This window comes from Trichomycterus rosablanca, chromosome 1, assembly GCF_030014385.1.
Source record: "Trichomycterus rosablanca isolate fTriRos1 chromosome 1, fTriRos1.hap1, whole genome shotgun sequence".
Classification (NCBI taxonomy): Eukaryota; Metazoa; Chordata; class Actinopteri; order Siluriformes; family Trichomycteridae; genus Trichomycterus; species Trichomycterus rosablanca.
Window position 1 is genome coordinate 44156656 of NC_085988.1, and position 21727 is coordinate 44178382.

General features: G+C 40.2%; 1 protein-coding gene across 2 annotated transcripts; it reads right to left on the bottom strand.

The window, feature by feature from the left end:
• Positions 1 to 206: 206 nt before the first annotated feature.
• Positions 207 to 20479, bottom strand: prdm11 (PR domain containing 11). 2 transcript variants are annotated; one of them, XM_062993193.1, is made up of 9 exons: positions 20314 to 20479; positions 16535 to 16659; positions 16254 to 16351; positions 13406 to 13668; positions 13233 to 13300; positions 12964 to 13151; positions 11478 to 11486; positions 8857 to 9399; positions 207 to 6269 (listed from the first exon to the last, which is right to left on the bottom strand). In XM_062993193.1, exons 2-9 carry the CDS (start codon positions 16642 to 16644, stop codon positions 4111 to 4113), a joined length of 3438 nt encoding a protein of 1145 aa, XP_062849263.1. In that variant the 5' UTR covers positions 16645 to 16659; positions 20314 to 20479; the 3' UTR covers positions 207 to 4110. The 2 variants fall into 2 exon arrangements, with proteins under 2 accessions (XP_062849263.1, XP_062849255.1); XM_062993185.1 differs by lacking the exons at positions 8857 to 9399; positions 11478 to 11486.
• Positions 20480 to 21727: the final 1248 nt, after the last annotated feature.

The following is a 21727-nucleotide window of genomic DNA, read 5'->3' on the forward strand; positions in this document are numbered from 1 at the left end:
CAGACAGTTTTGTATGAGCTTAAGGTGACAGTGTATTTTTCTGAACTTGTGTTAAGTGCAGTTACTCTAGCCCTATTTATATGGGAAGGCAGAAGTTACCAGCTGTACCAAACTTAGGTTTTGATCAAACAGAAATAATAAATAACTCATTACTTAAAACAGGTTCAATAATTTACCAATGTAAATAAATGAGACAAACATTCAAATGTATATTATAATTTCATTGATATTGAATTATTTTAACATAGTTTGTACTTTTCTCCCAAACAACATGTGGCCGTGTATGACAGGATTATTCTATACATAGTGAATACAGATGACAATGACATAATATTTGTTTTAATGCCAGGGATCAGCCTGCAATTTGAGGGACACAGACAAACAATGACAGGGGTTGTTATCCAACAAAGAGCATTTGATCCGTTGCCTCAAAGCAAAATGCACCACATCAAACAAATAAAATACAAAACAACCTTATGAAACTAATAAATGTAGAATAATAAATGTAAGTGGTTTTATATCATAACTACAGTTCACATGTGGGGTCTAAATTTCCAGTGTTACAATGTATTCATGCAAATGTGATACATAGTGCTAGGAAAACACGTGTAGTTGATGACATTACCCTTCACCAAAAGAAAAACAGAATATATCATTCACACAAATTTTAATGTAAACCTGAAATCTGACATTTTTGTTCCTTTAAAGCTGGCATGTTTGCTTATTAATAAAACATATCAAATAATAACCAACAAAATAATGAAGGCGATACAAATATACATACAGATGATTTTTTTTTAAAACAAAGTATGAATCTTGACTTGCCAGGTGATAAAAATGCTTTGGGCTTTAACCTTAAGATACACAGAGCAACAAAATTGAGACTTTGCAATACAAGTATTTAAAAAAAATTTGTATACTAATTTTGTTAACGTAAATTATTTCTGGTTATCAAAGCAAAGATTGATAAAATATGTACATTATTGTGCCAAAAGAAACCCCAAAAACATTTAAAAAAATTATTATATATATTTATTTAAACTAGGAAGACGTGCACTGATGGCTGTATTACACCATTGTGAAAAAAGAACACCACTATTGGTAAATTTTTTAAGAAAATGTACTGTATGTGCCAAAATGATATTGATATTGATATGATATTGGCATATTATACAAAGTAACAGTCAGTACATTTCCCAAAAAAACTAACAAACAGTATTTGAATTTAAAGAATACACTACAGTATAATTCAAGAGAAGCAATCCATTAAATCAGAGCTGAACTACATTTGAATCAAGCATGATATACCAGTGTAAGCACTATTTAATGTTTTTTAATAAAAAGAAGTGAAAAAATAAACAAATAAAATAAATGCATTAAAGCTATTTTGATAGAAAATTAGGGGAAAAAAAGAAAAAAAAAAGATTGTCCTAAACCGAGCAGGCTCTATAGCATAAACAGAAAATAATCTATCAGTATTTGCATACCAGTTCCTACAGCGGTTCCAGCATATTGTAATTGTCTTGTTTATCTAAAATACATAAAATGGCTGTGTGAATAGCATGCAGAATTAACTGCTTCACATTTATCTAACAAAGTTAAGACATTTTATTTTATCCCCTGCAAAGGAGCATATTTTCCATTAACGTACCTTATTCAATGTGAGGTAAAGAACAGTAAATACAAAATCTACATATATATATATATATATACACTGTTCTCGTAGAAACATTGGCAAACATGATTAAGACTTTTAAGCAGCATTGCAAAATGTTTTGATGATGGAAATGGCTGATTAAAACACTATTAGAAGTTTAAACAGAATATAAGGCATCATGTTTGGATTGTATGTAGGGACTGACATATTGCCTTATTTTAACTGATGACATCATCATTCATTAATAGTTTTAGTTAAAGAACTAACCGCATGCAGCCCATCATGCAACAATTAATGCATTCTAAACAGAAGAAAATGTCAATTAGCTAGCAATGAACCACAAGTAAAACTGAAGCCAGCATCGTAACGCTATTGCCAACAATATTGGTTAATGTAACATGGTCAGCCGCGTCCTATTTTTATATTGGGCAAAATCATTATTGTTAAGAAAACACACAAAGCAAAATGTGCAGTGTTTAATATAATTACTTATGTAATGTGTTTTTATCACAGAAAACAACAATCGCCATTACTGAATATTAAAATTAAAATAAATTGCACATCTTAATTGTACTTGCAAAAAATGTGAAAAACATAAAATTATATCAAATAGTATTTGACACTAACAAAATGCACAATTAAAAAAAACAACACCTTTTCGCAGCAATAAAAGTCTGAGTATTGAAATGTAGGGGTAGAATATCACAAGAATAGTAAATTGAGAACTATATATATATATGAGGCAATAGCATCTTGCATACAGCATTTCAACGCATACTGAACATCATAAACTGCTTCATGCAGGGCTTTGATTGTGTAATGCATTATGGCCCATCCATCAGGATTTTGCTAAAGCAAAGACAAATGCAATTACTTTTGCTCTTGGTTAAATTAACAGCAAGTATAGAAGCAAAGAATTTCACCACCCATGGTGGAGAATGCTGTTCTAATTGCCTATGTACCAGCCTATAAATGTGACACAATTAAGAGTTTTACTTTATAGAATTATCATACAACAAAGTGTGTAAAGTCATATAAATCAGGTGAAAAGGCTGCAGAAGGAAAACAAAACAATTTATAACCATGTATAGTTTCTTATTTAGACAAATAAAACAGGCTTAACTTTGCATAGTCAAGCAAAGTCCAATCCAGTATTGGAACATGCTGAAGTAAACAAAAATTAAAAATTACTACTTTATATATTTTATCTGTGTCATATCATTAAACAATCTTTTTTATTTATTTAAAACCACACATTTACACATTACATTAAAGGTGTGTAAGTGCTAAAGCCCTGCTAAGGCAGTTACACTACTATAAACACACAGACACGCACACACCCTATACGGACAAAAGTATTGGGACACCAGTTCTAGTTATAGAATTCTTCTGTTAATTGTTTACGCCACAATTGCTTTTGTAATAAATCAATTATAAAAAAGAAAATATATGCTTGCAGGTTTTTATGGAAGGCCCTTTCCTTTTCCAGCATCACTCTATTTCAATACCATTGGTTTATGAAATGAGATGTACAACATGGTCAACATGGTGTCCAAATACATTTGGTCTTAGTGTGTGTGTGTGTATGTATGTATGTAGTAGATAAAACAAGTCTACACACCTCTGCTAAAATCATAGCAGATTTATTTTCACCTTTACTGTGGCCTATAAACAACTTACAATAATGTGGTTGCATAAATATTTTTATAAATATAAACTAATACACTGTTGAAGCACCTTTTAATTTAATGGCATTTAGTGTTTTGAGTAGGAGTCGATCACATCTTGACTTGCCAATCTTTGCCCACTCTTCCTTGCAAAAGCACTTCAAATCTGTCAGATTGTGAGGGCATCTCCTATTAACTGGATTCAGGCCTGGGCTCTGGTTGGACCACTTAAAAACTATAATCTTTATTCTGGTGAAGCCATTCTTTTGTTGATATGGTGGTATGCATTGGGTCGTTGTCAAGCTGAAAGGTGAAATTCCTTTATATGGGGTTAATCAAGGTCACTTTAATTAATGGCAGGTGTCACTCACTATTTTTTATACAAGTTTGAATGTGATTGGTTCATTCTGAACACAGACACACACCCAAATATAAGAGGGTGTACATACTTATGAAATTACATTAGTTTAGTTTTTTATTGTATTTTCCCTTCAACCAATTTCACTTCGTTTTCCGATTGAATTGTACAGATTATAGGTCATAATAAATGTGGAAATAAATCTAAAATCATTGATCTTGATTTTTTTCATTATAAAAACCTAGCAGTGGTGTGTAGACTTTTTACATCCGCTGTGCGTGTATTGTATAAAACAAGATTAGCTGACCAGGCCATTGTAGCAGCAGAACCAATCTCAGTCATATTGGCCAATCACATTATGGCCTCTGGTCAGGTCACATCCCGCTGAAATGGCTTTGTGAAAAATTATTGGCAAATACACAGGTTTATTAAATATCAGATGAAAACTCTGATTTTACATCCATGATGTGCAGCACAGGTTTTTGTTCAGTGTTGGACATTCTGCACAACACTTCTGCAGAAAGTGTGTAGCTGTTTCCCGACTTCTCCTCAAACCAGCTGTCTAGTGGTCTCTTGCCATCGAAGTTGGCAATGGGTGGCCCATTAATAGCCAAGGTGAGCAGGTCATTCATCTGTTCCAGAGTTAGTCTGGAGTGGTTATTTTTTCTCATTTTCTGTAGAGACTCTCGTCCTTTGTTACAGCAGACAGTTGATGTTGGCAATACCCTTACCAACTGCAAGATTTGGTTGAGCAACGGAAAGCGTTGCTTGTATTTGCTGATATGACCCATGCCTTCTTTGAGCCCATTTGTGCTTAAGTAGTCAGTTTTAAGATCCCTCCATTCTCCTATTAGGCTTGCTCTTAAATCCTCTTTGTCTAGCAACAGCTTATGACCTGGCAATGGAATTGTCTCCAGTTGGTCAAAAATGAGGTGCATCTCTTTCTCTCCAAAGGTTTGGAGGTAATCCCTATTGCGCGGCCATGAGGACAGGTCAAGTACCTTGCAGGCCTGAACAAAAGAATGGCTGTGCTGGTCAATGCGCTGAGACAGAATTTTCTGACTTTTTTGGCAGATTTTTTCCCGGATGGACTGAAACTTTGATTCGGCAACCCGCAAGTTCTTGAGGTTGACCCCATTGAAGCTCTCATGAAAGGTATCCTCAAACTCTTTCAAGTACTCTCCTGGTGAATCAACTAGCTGGCCAATCTCATAAATGGTTTCCTCAACCTTGGCATCCACTTGAGAAACTATTACATGATCTCCTTGGAAAATGAAGGCAAGACGTGACAAAACGGTGATGATATCCAGAAGGAAATAAATAAGCTTCACAGACTGGTAATCCATAAGGAATTGCAGGAGAGAAAGAGCAATGGCTGCTGCATCTGCTCTTTGGGTCTGACTGCTGATGTTCTTAAGATGGGTCACCACCTCCAGATAGTCTTTAATGAGAGCATTTAAGACATTAGGCTCGCCTATTATCCACCGAACTGCTCGTATATCCCCAAGGAATTCTGTCTCCTCCGACAGGCTAGGCGCTGTAGACCTCAACTCGGTCATCATACGAGGTGAGTACCTGTAGAAGCTCAACAACTGCTTTAAGTTGTTCTCCAAGTCATCCAAGCATGAAAGTTCTTTCCCACAAATGGCATCTAGTATCTCCAAATGTGGACGATGAATCATTACAGGCAGACACAATACAAATGGAATAATCTTTCGTATGGCTACACAGAGGTTAGCCCTCAGGCTAGAGTTGATATTGGAACCATCTACTCCCAAGCCAACAACTAACAGGTCTTGTAGCCTTAAGCCTAGGACACCAAAGGAACGCTCAATTGCTTGAATATAGCCATCCACACTGGTTCCACTAAGTCTTTGTAAAGAAACAAATTCAGTAGCAGATTGGCCCTCTGTGGTGTTAAGCTGCACATAAACTGCAACAGTGTCAGCCAACAAATCGCCGTTTTGCTCATCCATGATTACACCAAGGAAAGGAGATAGACGGATTTTCTCTACCAAGTCATCTTTAAATGCTTTGGAAATGTGGTGGATAAGAATTTGGCAATCATTCTCATTCATGTACTGATCAACTACTTTAAGCTCACACTTCTTTAGCAGCTCTGCCAAGGGTCGAAGATCAGAATAGGGCCGGCCTTCAACTGCAAGATGGTAAGCAGCATTGAACAACATCGTCATATTCCTACACATCTCTTCTGTCTTCTCAGGATGCATGCGTAACTTGTACAGTTGGAGACATTTCTTGTGTAGGTTGCTTTGGCTATGTAGCTTGATGGTGTGAATTTTGAATTGCTTGGACCCGATGATGAAAGCAGAAGTTCTCGAGGACTGTACAGTATACTGCCGGCAAACGTGGCACCACATTTCATTTAATGTTGGAGAATAACGCAGGAACCAGAATTTTTTTAGCCATTCTTGTTTGAATCTGCGAATTCGACGGCCTGGGCTAACAGTCAGTTTTGAAGAGTCATCAGTAGCTGCAATCATGTCAGCACTTATGGATTCGTCTGCAGAGTCAACATCTGGATCATCCTCCTCCAAACTGATTGGGACAGGAGTCATGGGCTCTACTATAAAATAAAAAAAAGAACAGAAATTAATTTTGACTCTAAATTCACATTTTCCCCCACATACACCTGCAGTGGATTTAGAATTTATTTAGACCCCTGTGCATTCTGTTTGCTTTAATTAGCCTTGGGATGTGTCTCATACACAATTGGCGTCCACTGTTGCTATTTCAATTAATTAAATGTAGTTTAGAAAGGCACAGACCTGGGTTAAATAGGGCCCATAACTGACACTGGATTGTCAAAACAAAACAAAGCCATGGTGTGGAAAATATGGTCTGTGGATCTCCATAATCAAACTGTGAGAAATACACAAATACATAAGACTTTGAGTGTTCCATGGACCACATTGGTCTTTAATAATTTTGTTTTATTTTAATAAATAAGCAGGAAGGCCCTTTGTCAAGGACCTAAGAAAAAAATCGGACTGTCAAAAGAGCTCCAAAAGAGCCTGTGCAGGTCATGGTTTATTTTTTTGTCAGTTTAATTTTGAATGGATATAATCTTGGGTGATTAACTGTAGATTGATAAACAAAAATGGCAATGTGTGCAAGAAGTCAAGGGATATAAATACATTCTAAATCCAGTGTGTATTCCCATGGAGAAAAGTGCCTTTAAATATATTATTAAACATATGGTGGTGTAAAATAATTAATTCCTTTTTTTTTTTTTAGATCCTGGGAGTGTTTAATTGATGCATACATAAACAACCAGTAACATACTGCAGGTTTAAAAAAAACCTGGTAAGGCTGCTCAGGTGGTGCAGCGGTAAAAACACACACTAGCACACCAGAGCTGGGATCTTGAATACATCGTATCGAGTCTCAACTCTGCCTGCTGGCTGAGCTGAGCGGCCACATGAACAACGATTGGCCTGTTGTTCAAACAGAGGTGGGTTAAGCCGGATAGGGACTCTCTCATGCAACTATGACCTCTGCTGACTGATTGATGGCTCCTGCACAGAGACGGGTAGAGAGTGCGGATCAGGGTGTGTCTCTCAGTACACAGAGCTGGTCCGCAGCTGATCTCGTCTGGTGTGGGTGACAAAATGCATACGGCTGCTGCCCACGTGTCAGAGGGGGCGTGGGTTAGCTTCGTTCTCCTCAATCAGAGCATTAGTGGAGAGGAAGTATGACGCAATCAGGCAATTGGACGCACTAAAAAGTCGGGGGGGAAAACGGGAGAAAATGCATAAACAAAATATATATATATAAAAAAAAGTATGTATTTTGGAAAACAGCATGTGCCAGCATACATGCAGGTGCAGAATTCTTTTTAAAAAAGTCTTTAAATAATAGCTATTTCATCAAAAAAGGATAAAAACAGTTTTTGATATAGTATTGATATAGTCTATATGGCCAAAGGTATTTGGACACCTGACCATAAACTTGTTAGACATCTTATTTATTAAACAAATAGTCTTAAAATTAAGAAACTCCTGTGTGACAGTTTCAGCTATAACAACCACCACTCTTCTGAGTATGTCTGTAGAAATTTGTGCCCATTCAATCAAAAGAGCATTTGTATAGCTTGGCACTGATGTTGGTCAAGCCTCAATTAATGTTCCAGTTAATAACAAAGCTGTTCAGTAGGGCTGAGGTCAGGGCTTTGTGCAGGCCACTGAAATTTCTTTAAACCAACCTTTTTTCATGTCTTTATAAACCTTGCTTTGTACACAGGGGCACAGTAATGCTGGAACAGGACAGGGCCTTCCCTAAATTGTTGCTTCAAAATTGAAAGCACATAATTTATTACACCTCTTAACAATTGTTTAAAAAATAGAACAGGTGTCCCAATACTTTTGTCCACACTGTGCATGTATTATAGAGCTATAAACGATTTATTGTAATAAATGTATAAAGCAAATGCAGATAGAGAGCGTGCACTGGTTAGGTGTAGGCGTGACAGGGTGCTCAGATTTTGAGTCTGTCAGACTATCAGCTTAGCTGTCCTTGGTTGGTCTGAAATGTACCTAGGTAAATCGGTTTTAAATGTCAAAAGTCAGTCTGTGTAACAAGTTGAGAATTAAAAAGTAAGACGGGACAAGCATCCAATGTCTCCCATCACATCTGGTTTGCCATGGCTTATAACTGGCCATCCAACCAAACAGTGCGGTAACTTAGTGGTTAAAGAACTTGTCGAGTAATTCTGAAAGTTGCTGGTTGCCTGTTTGCCACTGCTGGGCCCTTGAGCATGACCCTTAACCCTCATTTGCTATGTCTTCAGTCAAAATTGTTAGTTGCATTGAATACAATAAATACATTTATGAAGCCAGGGAACTAGCAGTAAACTCGGGTTAGGAAAAGTGCAGGCGACATGAACAATAGTTTGGCCAAGAGACACAAAATCGATGCCAGTATAATAAATTGTTTCAATTGTCTCTTCTTACAAAATATGAACAATGTAATCAATAATAAACAAATGATATGACAAAGTTTTTACAAATATTTAATAAGACTATTTAGTTTACAATGAAAAAGATACAAACACAAGCTTAGCATAAGGGCCCCTGATTTAAGTAAATGACCAGCAGTGATCCAATACAGCAGGATATTTCCATGGTTAAGTTGTAGCCTGAATGTAAACCTACCTTTCAGGTCATCATTTGGCAGGGATTCAGATGGGGGCAAACCCATAGTCTCGGTCAGCTCTTGTTGTTTAAAATGGCGAAGCTCTGCCTCTAGTTCACGTATCCGTTTCTTCAGTCTAACACAGTTTGGGCAAAAAGATGTAGATGGGCCTTCATTAATCGTTGTAGGCTCTTCCTGTGTATCTTCTACTTTGATATGTCTTTCAAGACTACCCTCTAGGTGCTCGGCAGAGGCAAGTCCAGATGCCAAGAGAGGAATCTTACCCTCGGTCTGGCTGAGGACTGCATCCACTACCTTGTGTGGCAATGAACTTGACTGGTTATTGACATTGCTGACTTGTGTTCTTGGTAAGGACAGAGTGCTATTTATTGGCTTGTCCTTACTTTGGCTTGTTTCTAGTGACGCCTCCAAAACATCTTTAAAGATAAGGTCAATTTTCTTCTTCTTGGCTTGAGGCTGGCTGTCTGCCTCAATGCTTCCATGCTTACTGAGGGTTCTTCTCCCATGTAGAGCGGAGCGCAGCAGTGGGCTTTTAGCTTCATCTTGGTGTTGGGTAATGTGTTCTGAAAAACCACAAGAATGAGTTCAATTAAAGGGTAAAATGGAAAAATGAAAACTGTGAAAAACGTTAATCTAAGTGACTAAAAAGAACAAACCCAGTTTACTTACCAGTTTAACTACTGCAGATAAATGATCAGGAACATTTCGTCTGTGATGTTTTTATTGTTGACAATAGTTGGTAAAGCTCAACTAACAGTTGATTAAGTTAAATTGATAGTATGACAAAAGTACACCGATCAGGCATAACATTATGACCACCTTCCTAATATTGTGTTGGTCCCCCTTTTGCTGCCAAAACAGCCCTGACCCGTCGAGGCATGGACTTCACTAGACCCCTGAAGGTGTGCTGTGGTATCTGGCACCAAGATGTTAGCAGCAGATCCTTTAACTCCTGTAAGTTGCGAGGTGGGGCCTCCATGGATCGGACTTGTTTATCCAGCACATCCCACAGATGCTCGATTGGATTGAGAGGCCAATTCAACACCTCAAATTCGTTGTTATGCTCCTTAAACCATTCCTGAAACATTTTTGCTTTGTGGCAGGGAGCATTATCCTGCTGAAAGAGGCCATCAGGGAATACCGTTTCCTTGGCTACCCATGACCCCGTCGCCAATTTACCACTGCTCCTTCCTTGGACCACTTTTGATAGATACTAACCACTGCAGACCGGGAACACCCCACAATTTTGGAGATGCTCTGACCCAGTCGTCTAGCCATCACAATTTAACCCTTGTCAAACTTGCTCAAATCCTTACGCTTGCCCATTTTTCCTGCTTCTAACACATCAACTTTGAGGATAAAATGTTCACTTGCTGCCTAATATATCTCACCCACTAACAGGTGCTGTGATGAAGACATAAGCAGTGTTATTCACTTCACCTGTGGTCATAATGTTATGCCCGGTCGGTGTATATAAAAGTGTAGTTTATATATAGGCTTGTATACTATTGAACAATTCCTAGTGTGGAATTCTTTGGAATCTTAGTTTAAATCTATTGAGGTAATTTTTTTGCAAAATAAGCCTAAGCTATTTATTAAAATGTTTATGTAAAAAAAGTACTGACTTAAATTAAAAGGTGTTCTATATTTACCCTTTTATTCTTACTGACTCCATATTTCCCCGTCATCACATACTGGCAAGCCAAGTGTAAATACTCCCACTTGCACATCTACATAAATTTTTTTTTTCACCTGTATTTGATTGAAAAAGCATTTTAAAAAGATATTACATTATTAACTTTATTGATGGTTTCAAATCTACACTGATTTCGTTATTGTTGCAAAGTGAAAATGTGTGCCCTGTTCAGAGTGAAATTTTGTTCTAAAATATAATGGACGTCGTGTTTTTCAGGCCAAAGAGGAACAGAACCAGCCCGTTTGTGACCAGCACAAAGATTAAAAGCCAGCCAGTGGGTTTGTGTTTATGCCAAGCGCATGGGCTTTGCACATCTGTGAATGCACCAATAATGCTGATGGATTACATCAAAACAATGTTTGCTCTTACAAGGACACCCCTGCTCGTTTCAGCAAGACAATGCCAAGTTTGCACATTATAACAGTGTGGCTTTGTAGTAAGAGTGAAGGTGCTAGACTTTCCTGCCTGCAGTTCAAACCTGTCTCCTGTTGAAAACGTATGACTCATGATAAAGCCCAATATATGACAACCGGACAATTGATTAAGTGAAATGAAAGTTCCTCAGCATTTTACAGAATGCTGTTAAAGAGAAACTTAACATTACACAGTGGTTAAGTTCAAAAGCATAAGCAGCTGTCATAGTAAAGGAGTGTGTTATTGCTAGAAGCATAACCAACTTGCACATCAGTGAAGGCACCAATTGTTTCAAATACATTTTGAAACAACAAATGCTGCCATCTAGATGACATTTAAGTTTCTGTTTATATGGCATGTTATAAAGCACCATATACAACAACAAAGATATTGGACTTTTTGTTTATATTTCTTAAACAAAATATGTCACAGTTGTAACCTAGTGGTTAAGGTACTGGACTAGTAATCAAAAGGTCACTGGTTCAAGCCCCAGCACTGCCAGGTTGCCACTGTTGGGCCCTTGAGCAAGGCCCTTAACCCTCAATTGCTTAGACAATATACTGATCAGCCATAACATTAAAACCACCTCCTTATTTCTACACCCGCCGTCCATTTAATCAGATCCCCTTACCATATAGAAGCACTTTGTAGTTCTACAGTTACTGACTGTAGTCCATCGGTTTCTCTGCATGCTTTGTTAGCCCCCTTTCATGCTGTTCTTCAATGGTCAGGACTCTCCCAGGACCACTACAGAGTAGGTATTATTTGGGTGGTGGATCATTCTCAGCACTGCAGTGACACTGACATGGTGGTGGTGTGTTAGTGTGTGTTGTGCTGGTATGAGTGGATAAGACACAGCAATGCTGCTGGAGTTTTTAAACACCTCACTGTCACTGCTGGACTGAGAACAGTCCACCAACCAAAAATATACAGCCGGCAGCGTCCTTTGACCAAGGATGAAGGTCTAGAAGATGACCAACTCAAACAGCAACAATAGATGAGCGATCATCTCTGACTTCACATCTACAAGGTGGACCAACTAGGTAGGAGTGTCTAATAGAGTGGACAGTGAGTGGACACGGTATTTAAAAACTCCAGCAGCGCTGCTGTGTCTGATCCACTCATACCAGCACAACACACACTAACACACCACCACCATGTCAGTGTCACTGCAGTGCTGAGAATCAGTCACCACCTAAATAATACCTATTCTGTGGGGGTCCTGACCATTGACAAACAGGCTAAAAAGTATGTAAAGAAATATGGAGTACAGTCAGTAATTGTAGAACTACAAAGTGCTCCTATATGGTAAGTGGAGCTGATAAAATGGACAGTAAGTGTAGAAACAAGTAGTTGGTTTTAATGTTATAGCTGATCAGTGTATATAGAACAAAGTTAATTACTTGGGACATTCAATATCTTGTTTTGTTTTCCTATTCAATCCAGTTCAAAAAGGTTTTGCTAATCGTTGCTAATACTTACATTTTTTCCACTGTGCCAGTTTTTTTATGCAATCGTACTGGCTTAAAACCCATTTCAAATGGAGGTTTCAAATTCATGCTGTCAGCAGAGACTACACTTGTACCAGTGAAGATAAAACCATTGTCCTTCTTTGACCTTTTAGCCATTGTCCTTCTTTCTACAGACACAATCTGTACAGCCAATTGGGTGTCTGTGTAGGTGCCTGGCCGGCTAATAGCAGAGCTTAGATTTGAACTCCAGAGCTCTCAGCATAGAAAGGCTATCATGATTTACTGCTGCACTACCCAAGTGCCATCAGTATTGGACCAAGCTGCAGTAATCAGTGGCTGTGACTGAAGGTATGGACCAGCCATGATTTGACAAATTGGTCCTGCTTCTCAAAACAGTTTTATCAGGACCCAACGGCAGTGCAGGGCTTTATTCTTGGACAGTTTAAAGCTGATCACTGTGCATGTGCACAACAGTTCCGCATTAGGCCTCGGTTACTCTCTGATTAATACAGTATATGGCTTACCTGTCTGTAAGTTGCGCGTGACGCTATCCTGAGTTGTAGTCTGTAGGCGCTTTATGTACTCATCACTGTACCACACACGAAGCCTCTCCCCGACTGCCAGTCTGCGACATATGCGAAAGTAAATGTGTTCACCATGCTGGAAAGCACTTAAGTTCCTCTCTCTCTCCTCAGAAGACATTCGGACATATCTAAGAAAGAAAATTGAGTATTTGGGTTAGGTTTGTTCAAGTAATCACACTTGTATGGATACTCAGAAGCAGGAAATTTACCTCATCCAGTTTGCTGTAGTTTCATCACTGCCATCAACAACTTTATATTTATTGTCCTCATCAACAATCTAAAACAAACCAAGTAATAAACAGTTAAAATCTTAACAGATACCAATGATCTAGGTTACAATAACAACCCAACGTTATACTAGAAAACAAGAAGTCCAACATACCATCCAGAAGTACTTTCCTGAGGGTTTGTCATTAGTCTCTATCAGCTGGCCTTGATAGGGACCGAACAAAGCTCCCCTGGGAATATTCTCATCCATGCAGCACACATCTACGTCCTGGTCGTCCCTGATGATTTCAATGCCTGAAGGCACGGTGAGAGCTGCACGGTCTGATACACCCGGTGCAGTTGGTGTATCGGGCACAAAAACTGGGGGGCCATGAGTTGGGCATTCCTTTAGGAAATTCTCCCTACAGTCTTCACAGTCTACAAGAACCATAACACAATATCACACACAAACATTAGAACTAATTTGTTGTTGTTCTAGCAAATCAATACATGATTTACACTACAATGCAAAGGTTTGCATTTCACCTGGCTTTGTATATACAGGGGTTGGACAATGAAACTGAAACACCTGTCATTTTAGTGTGGGAGGTTTCATGGCTAAATTGGACCAGTCTGGTGGCCAATCTTCATTAATTGCACATTGCACCAGTAAGAGCAGAGTGTGAAGGTTCAATTAGCAGGGTAAGAGCACAGTTTTGCTCAAAATATTGCAATTCACACAACATTATGGGTGACATACCAGAGTTCAAAAGAGGACAAATTGTTGGTGCACGTCTTGCTGGCGCATCTGTGACCAAGACAGCAAGTCTTTGTGATGTATCAAGAGCCACGGTATCCAGGGTAATGTCAGCATACCACCAAGAAGGACAAACCACATCCAACAGGATTAACTGTGGACGCAAGAGGAAGCTGTCTGAAAGGGATGTTCGGGTGCTAACCCGGATTGTATCCAAAAAACATAAAACCACGGCTGCCCAAATCACGGCAGAATTAAATGTGCACCTCAACTCTCCTGTTTCCACCAGAACTGTCCGTCGGGAGCTCCACAGGGTCGATATACACGGCCGGGCTGCTATAGCCAAAACTTTGGTCACTCGTGCCAATGCCAAATGTCGGTTTCAATGGTGCAAGGAGCGCAAATCTTGGGCTGTGGACAATGTGAAACATGTATTGAGTCCACCTTTACTGTTTTCCCCACATCCGGGAGAGTTACGGTGTGGAGAAGCCCCAAAGAAGCGTACCACCCAGACTGTTGCATGCCCAGAGTGAAGCATGGGGGTGGATCAGTGATGGTTTGGGCTGCCATATCATGGCATTCCCTTGGCCCAATACTTGTGCTAGATGGGCGCGTCACTGCCAAGGACTACCGAACCATTCTGGAGGACCATGTGCATCCAATGGCGGTGCCGTGTATCAGGATGACAATGCACCAATACACACAGCAAGACTGGTGAAAGATTGGTTTGATGAACATGAAAGTGAAGTTGAACATCTCCCATGGCCTGCACAGTCACCAGATCTAAATATTATTGAGCCACTTTGGGGTGTTTTGGAGAAGCGAGTCAGGAAACGTTTTCCTCCACCAGCATCACGTAGTGACCTGGCCACTATCCTGCAAGAAGAATGGCTTAAAATCCCTCTGACCACTGTGCAGGACTTGTATATGTCATTTCCAAGACGAATTGACGCTGTATTGGCCGCAAAAGGAGGCCCTACACCATACTAATAAATTATTGTGGTCTAAAACCAGGTGTTTCAGTTTCATTGTCCAACCCCTGTATAACCTAGGTTATGTATATAACCTGTTTAGAGAGTGCAGTTTACCAGACTGCCATCTAGCATATGAATTAAAACAGAAATACCATGAGAAATTAAGGGAAAAACTGCCAAAAAGATATGCAAATACACCGATCAGCCATAACATTAAATCCACCTCCTTGTTTCTACACTCACTGTCCATTTTATCAGCTCCACTTACCATATAGAAGCACTCTGTAGTTCTACAATTACTGACTGTAGTCCATCTGTTTCTCTACATACCTTTTTAACCTGCTTTCACCCTGTTCTTCAATGGTCAGGACCCCCACAGGACCCCCACAGAGCAGGTATTATTAGGGTGGTGGATGATACTCAGCACTGCAGTGACAATGACATGGTGGTGGTTTGTTAGTGTGTGTTGTGCTGGTATGAGTGGATAAGACACAGCAGCGCTGCTGGAGTTTTTAAATACCGTGTCCACTCACTGTCCACTCTATTAGACACTCCTACCTAGTTGGTCCACCCTGTAGATGTAAAGTCAGAGACGATCGCTCATCTATTGTTGCTGTTTGAGTTGGTCATCTTCTAGACTTTCATCAGTGGTCACAGGACGCTGCCCACGAGGCGCTGTTGGCTGGATATTTTTGGTTGGTGGACTATTCTCAGTCCAGCAGTGACAGTGAGGTGTTTAAAAACTCCATCAGCGCTGCTGTGTCTTATCCACTCATACCAGCACAACACACACTAACACACCACCACCATGACAGTGTCACTGCAAAGCTGAGAATGACCCACCCTGCTCTGTAGTGGTCCTGACCATTGAAGAACAGCATGAAAAGGGGCTAACAAAGCATGCAGAGAAATAGATGGACTACAGTCAGTAATTGTAGAAATACAAAGTGCCTCTATATGGTAAGTGGAGCTGATAAAATGGACAGTGTGTGTAGAAACAAGGAGGTGGTTTTAATGTTATGGCTGATCGGTGTAAGTAGCAGAGGGTTATGAGGCAAAGATGGATGGGCAAGTTATTAGTCATTATTACATTCATGGGGACAATACAAACCTCAATGATTTTTTTTTTCCATTTTTTTAAACATTAACATACAGTAATTACACTATTTTTGTTACCTGTGATTATACCAGTAAAACCTGGCACAGTTAATGCATTGTTAATTATTGAAAAAAACATTGTTCTAAGGGTTAAAATATATATATAATATTTAATAAAACAGCCTTATACTCACACCAGAAGTCAGTGTTTTGTTGTCCCACATTCACACAACGTTCATGGTTGAATTTTTTCTTTTTCTTTGGCCCCTCACTGTAACTGATGGCACTAAAACTGACATTTGTGGCATTAAAATTTTTTAACATTTTTAAATCATATCAAATGAATAAAGCATTATTCTTCTGCTGCTTCCAAAGCAAGCCACTGACATGGTTTTATTTAAAACAGTAATAAAACAAAGTTTTTTTTTTACAGCACCAAAGAATTTAAATGTTAACTAGGTTTTATCATTTTTACCTTGTACTGCAGTCTGGCTCAGTTCCTATACATGGCTTGGTAGAAATTTTGGCGTGTTCCGCCATGGTCAGTGCAGGGTGGAAGGCCAACCCCTCTGTGACCTTGTTCATGCAAACATCTTACAACTAGAAAGTAAAAAAAACATTCTTATTCCTTTTTGCTGTTATTTATTAATACATTATTTAAAACGCTCACATTTAAAGTGTCATCTATCAATAATGAAATCGGCGCATCTGCCCGCATAATATCAAAGTAAAGTGTAAGAATAGGTTGGAGGGGACTGGGGCTGTGCTATGCAATCACCCATGTTCAAAAATTGTGTTGGGTGATTTTCTTCAGATTGGTTGATAGCCAGCCGGTAGTGGGCTAGTGGAATAGAGCCAATCAAGCACCATTAAACAAATTAAATTCATTTTTTTTAAATGTGCATGTCATTACATTACACTGATAATTATTACAGCTGCAAGAAAACTTTGTGAATTTAAACCAGTTCAACACTAAGAGATCATAAAAAAGATTTGTGGGCACTCAGGTGGCCGCTGCAATATGTGATCTCCAGGACTGGTCTGAGCACCTGCACAATGGGTAAGGGGATGTTACAAAGAGTGTAACGTGCCTCTCTGTACTTGATACATTTCTGATACACTGGCAGATTATAAGAAGTGGCCACAGACTGGACACGTGTCAGAGGGGGCGTGTGGTGATCCGCTCTCCTTGATCAGATCGGATGTTGTGCGGAGCAGATCTAGAATAGGAAATGACTAGATTGGGAGATATAGGAGGGAAATAAAAATAAAAATAAAAAAAATAAATCTAGATAGACTACATGACCAAAAGTATGTGGATTTCAACCAGAGCCACAGCTTTCTATTATTCAGGTTCGAATCTCAGCAGTGCTATCGTCTGGCCAGGCATCTACACAACCAGCTATGTCTAAATAAGGTGGGGCCGAAGGCATGCGATGGATTGGTGCTCTGTCCAGGGTATTCCTGCCATACAGTCAGTGTTTCACTGTGGAAATGGACCCACTTTACTATTTATTTATTTATTTATTTATTAGGATTTCAACATCATGTTTTACACACTTTGGGTACATTCATGACAGAACAGGTGGTTACTCGATACACAAGATTCATCACTTCACATGTTTAATGTCAAACACAGTCATGGACAATTTTGTATCTCCAATTCACCTCACTTGCATGTCTTTGGACTTTGGGAGGAAACCGGAGCTCCACAAGGAAAACGAGGAGAACATGCAAACTCCAAAGCTGGGAATCGAACCCAGTATCTTCTTGCTGTGAGACGACAGTACTACCCACTGAGCCACCAGACTAAAATAAGAAAAATTAATGATGAAAACGGATGTGTAAAGCAAGTGTGAGTATTCCAGCAAGACAAAATATGGGTGATACTTGATTCTTCGTTTGGCTTTGGGCGGCACGGTGGCTAAGTGGGTAGCACTGTCGCCTCACAGCGAGAAGGTCCTGGGTTCGATCCCCGAGTGGGGCAGTCCGGGTCCTCTCTGTGCGGAGTTTGCATGTTCTCCCCTTGTCTGCGTGGGTTTCCTCCGGGTGCTCCAGTTTCCTCCCACAGTCCAAACACATGCCGCTAGGCTAATTGGAGACACTGAATTGTCCCATAGATACCTAGCCACTGGGATGCACAGACCAGTGCATTGTAGTGCCGATCCCAAGCCCGGATAAATAGGGAGGGTCGTGTCAGGAAGGGCATCCGGCGTAAAACTGTGCCAAATCCCACCGGCAACCCCTAACGGGAAGAAGCCGGAAATGCCGACCCCGTAACCGAAAAACGGGACAAAGACTGAGGAACAAGAAGAAGACGACTTCGAGGTTTGGCTTTGCATTGATTAGGAATGAGACTTGGACTCAAACCACTTAATTAGGGTTTTGTAGGGCAGTTCTAGCTTAGTGGTTTAAGTACTGGACTAGTAATCCAAAGATTGCCGGTACAAGCCACACCTCTGGCAGATTGCCACTGTTGGGCCCTTGATCAAGGCCCTTAACTCTCAATTGCTTAGACCAGCCTTTCTCAACCGGGGTGCCGTCTGGCTTCGTCAGGGGTGCCGTCAAAAATATTCTGATAATGATGGGTCGTTCGCGAACGATCCGATTCTATTGAACGGCTCTTTAAAATGAACAAAAGCAACCGAGTCGCGCCTCTGGGAGCCACTATATATATTTTTATTTCTGTGCAGTTCTTAGCGGCTGTAATCCACCCATTCCGCTTCACATCAGTAGAAGGGATTAATCAGTCATAATAAGAGCTGTTTATTGTCGAAATTCAAATCCGAAAACGGAGAGCGGAGAGCGAGCGAGACACACACAGAGAGAGAGAGCGAGAGACACACACACAAACTGATCATTATTACTACCTCATTACTGTAAATATTATAATTTGTATTGTTATTATTTTGCACTGTTTGTATTCATATTTTATTCTATTTTATATTTTTGCACATGTAACTGTTTTGTATATATTTGCTCTTTCTTATTGTTATTTTTTATTATTTCTCTCTAACTTGCTTCGGCAATACGAATGTCCTTATTTGTCATGCCGTTAAAGCTTCTTTTGAGTTTGAGTTTGAGTTGAGAGAGCCGTAACCGAGCTACAGAGAGAACATGCAGAAAAGAAGCAGAGCTCTTAGTATAATGACAAATAATTGAGAAATAAACTATAAACTTGTTTAATTATGTTAAATCTGATTCGTTCATGGCGCGAACTGAGCTTTCCGAGCCTAACTTACATCAAGAACAAGTACAGGGAGCGACTGAGGGCTCTGGACCAGGAGCTCCGCGTCTGCCTCTCATCCATCCCTGCCAGAATAGGGCGATTGTGTGCATCATCCCAGGCTCAGGTTTCCCATTAAAAGTAAGTCACGTTTACCCCTCCCTCCCGAAATGACACCTTATGGTGTGTGTGCGTGTGTGTTAGCAGTCCGAGGGATGCAGAGTGTAAGTTTTTAAATACATTTTAGACTGGGGTGACTTGAGATTTTGCATACTTTTAAAGGGTGCCGTGACTGACAAAAGGTTGAGAAACACTGACTTGTACTGTAAACTGTCACAGTACTGTAAGTCGCTTCGGATAAAAGCGTCTACTAAATGCCAAAAATGTAAATTTAATTCAAATAAAAGGGTGGGGACCCCACACACACCTGTATTATTTTTATCTTAGACATTAAATCATCATAATGTCAAGCTAAAATATTTTTAAACAGTCACAATGTAGTTATTGAACATCTCTTCATATAATACCCGATATTTCCGAACATTAAAATATATTATGCATGCGGCGCGGTTTCCTCCACGGTGTTTTCACTGACATTTGGGACATATTTAAAAAAAAAAACAACAACATTTATTTTCAGACTAAAGTTGCAGTGGACTCGGATGGCTGGATCACAGTGGGTGTCCGATCTTCAGCTGGGACTATCAGCACTAGCAGCTGATTGGTGATTGGTGGGAGGCGGTGTCACTCACAGAGTCTACTCGAGCATAGAGGATGAGCGTTAGCTGCACAAACAAACCACTAAAAGCAGCGTTAAAACACTAACTTCCAACCTCCAGCTTTCAGACTCATAACCAAGTAAACGAGTAAACGGACGAACATCCGCATTAAGCGCGTCAGACCTCGGACTGTGAGAGATTTGCTTAGTCCCCGTTAGTCAGTGTGTGCGCAGGCCACTGGCGAGCTACATAGCGCTTTCGGAAGCCATGTTCATTGGCCACAGTGTGGCTAGTGAGAGCCAGACTCACCTTGTGCAGGAGCTGCGGTTTGCTCCGAGCTCCCCGCTGTATCAGCCCTACATCAACCGCCACCCAGCACACAAGCTCCACTACGCTTTCACTCAACTAGTCCCGGGCTAGCCAAACTTTTCTCCCCTCACATTTTTCTCAGCAGTCAGCTGCTTCTTCAGCTTTGACCACCATCTTTTTTATTACAGGAAATGACATGGAAAAACGGAAGAAAGCTGCGTTTATATGGAGGACCGGGGCTAGCGTGCAAAATGACGAGAAAGTTACAGTTTTACACCGAGCTGCTTATAGGTCAGCTCCGTTTACTTTCGCTTCAGGGTAGAACCTACACCAGCTATGTGTCATAACCTGCCTGCTCAGAGAGTTTGGAGAGCTGTGACAGGTTTTATGTAGACCCCTCAAACTTTTGGACAGAGTAATCACTATACAAGCACACATCTAACAGATACGTTTCTGTTTAGTTTTTAGAGATTATAAATACACTCACTGGCCACTTCATATAAACACCAAACTGATCATCATGGTAGCATGAATTCCACAAAGTGTTGGAAATACTCATTTCAGATTTTGGCCCATGTTGACATGAGCTGCACATTACAAGATGTGAATCCCCCATCCTGTTACATCCCAAAAGTGAACATGGTAGTGCTAAGTTCACACAACACAACTTTTCAGGCAGTCCGATCGCTCTACAGTTCAGACTACACGGTTTGATCTCTTGTAATCGGGAGTCTTTTAAGTCAGTGTGGTTTTCACACTACACGATCGATCGATGATAGGGGGTCACATACTACACAATCTATCCTTAGGAAAAATCAGTCTGTCTGGTCTCCCAAACTCCCTTTTGTCACAAAAACACACATGAGAAGTGACAAGGGGTGTAATGATATCATGTGTGTGAGAGGTTTTTTCCCTCCAAAAATGGACGTCAGCAAGTTATATTTTATTTATGCATTTTCTCCCCTTTTTCTCCCTTTTAGCGTGTCCAATTGCCCGATTGCGTCATGCTTCCTCTCCACCAATGCCGATCCCTGCTCTGACTGAGGAGAACGAAGCTAACCCACGCCCCCTCCGACATGCATCTTATCACCTACACTTTGACGAGTGCAGTGCAGCTCAGCACTGTGTACGGAGAGACACACCCTGACAGCACTCTTTACCCATCTCTGTGCAGGCGCCATCAAATGTCGTAATTGCATTAGTTGTGAGAGAGAGTCCCTATCCGGTTTAATCCCACCCATATCTGAACAACAGGTCAATCGTTGTTCATGTGGCCGCTCAGGCCAGCCGCCAGACAGAGCTGAGATTTGATACGATGTATTCGAGATCCCAGCTCTGGTTCCAGTGTGTGTTTTTACCGCTGCGCCACCTGAGCGGCCAGCAAGGATTATTATTAATTAGAATTTTAACTTCA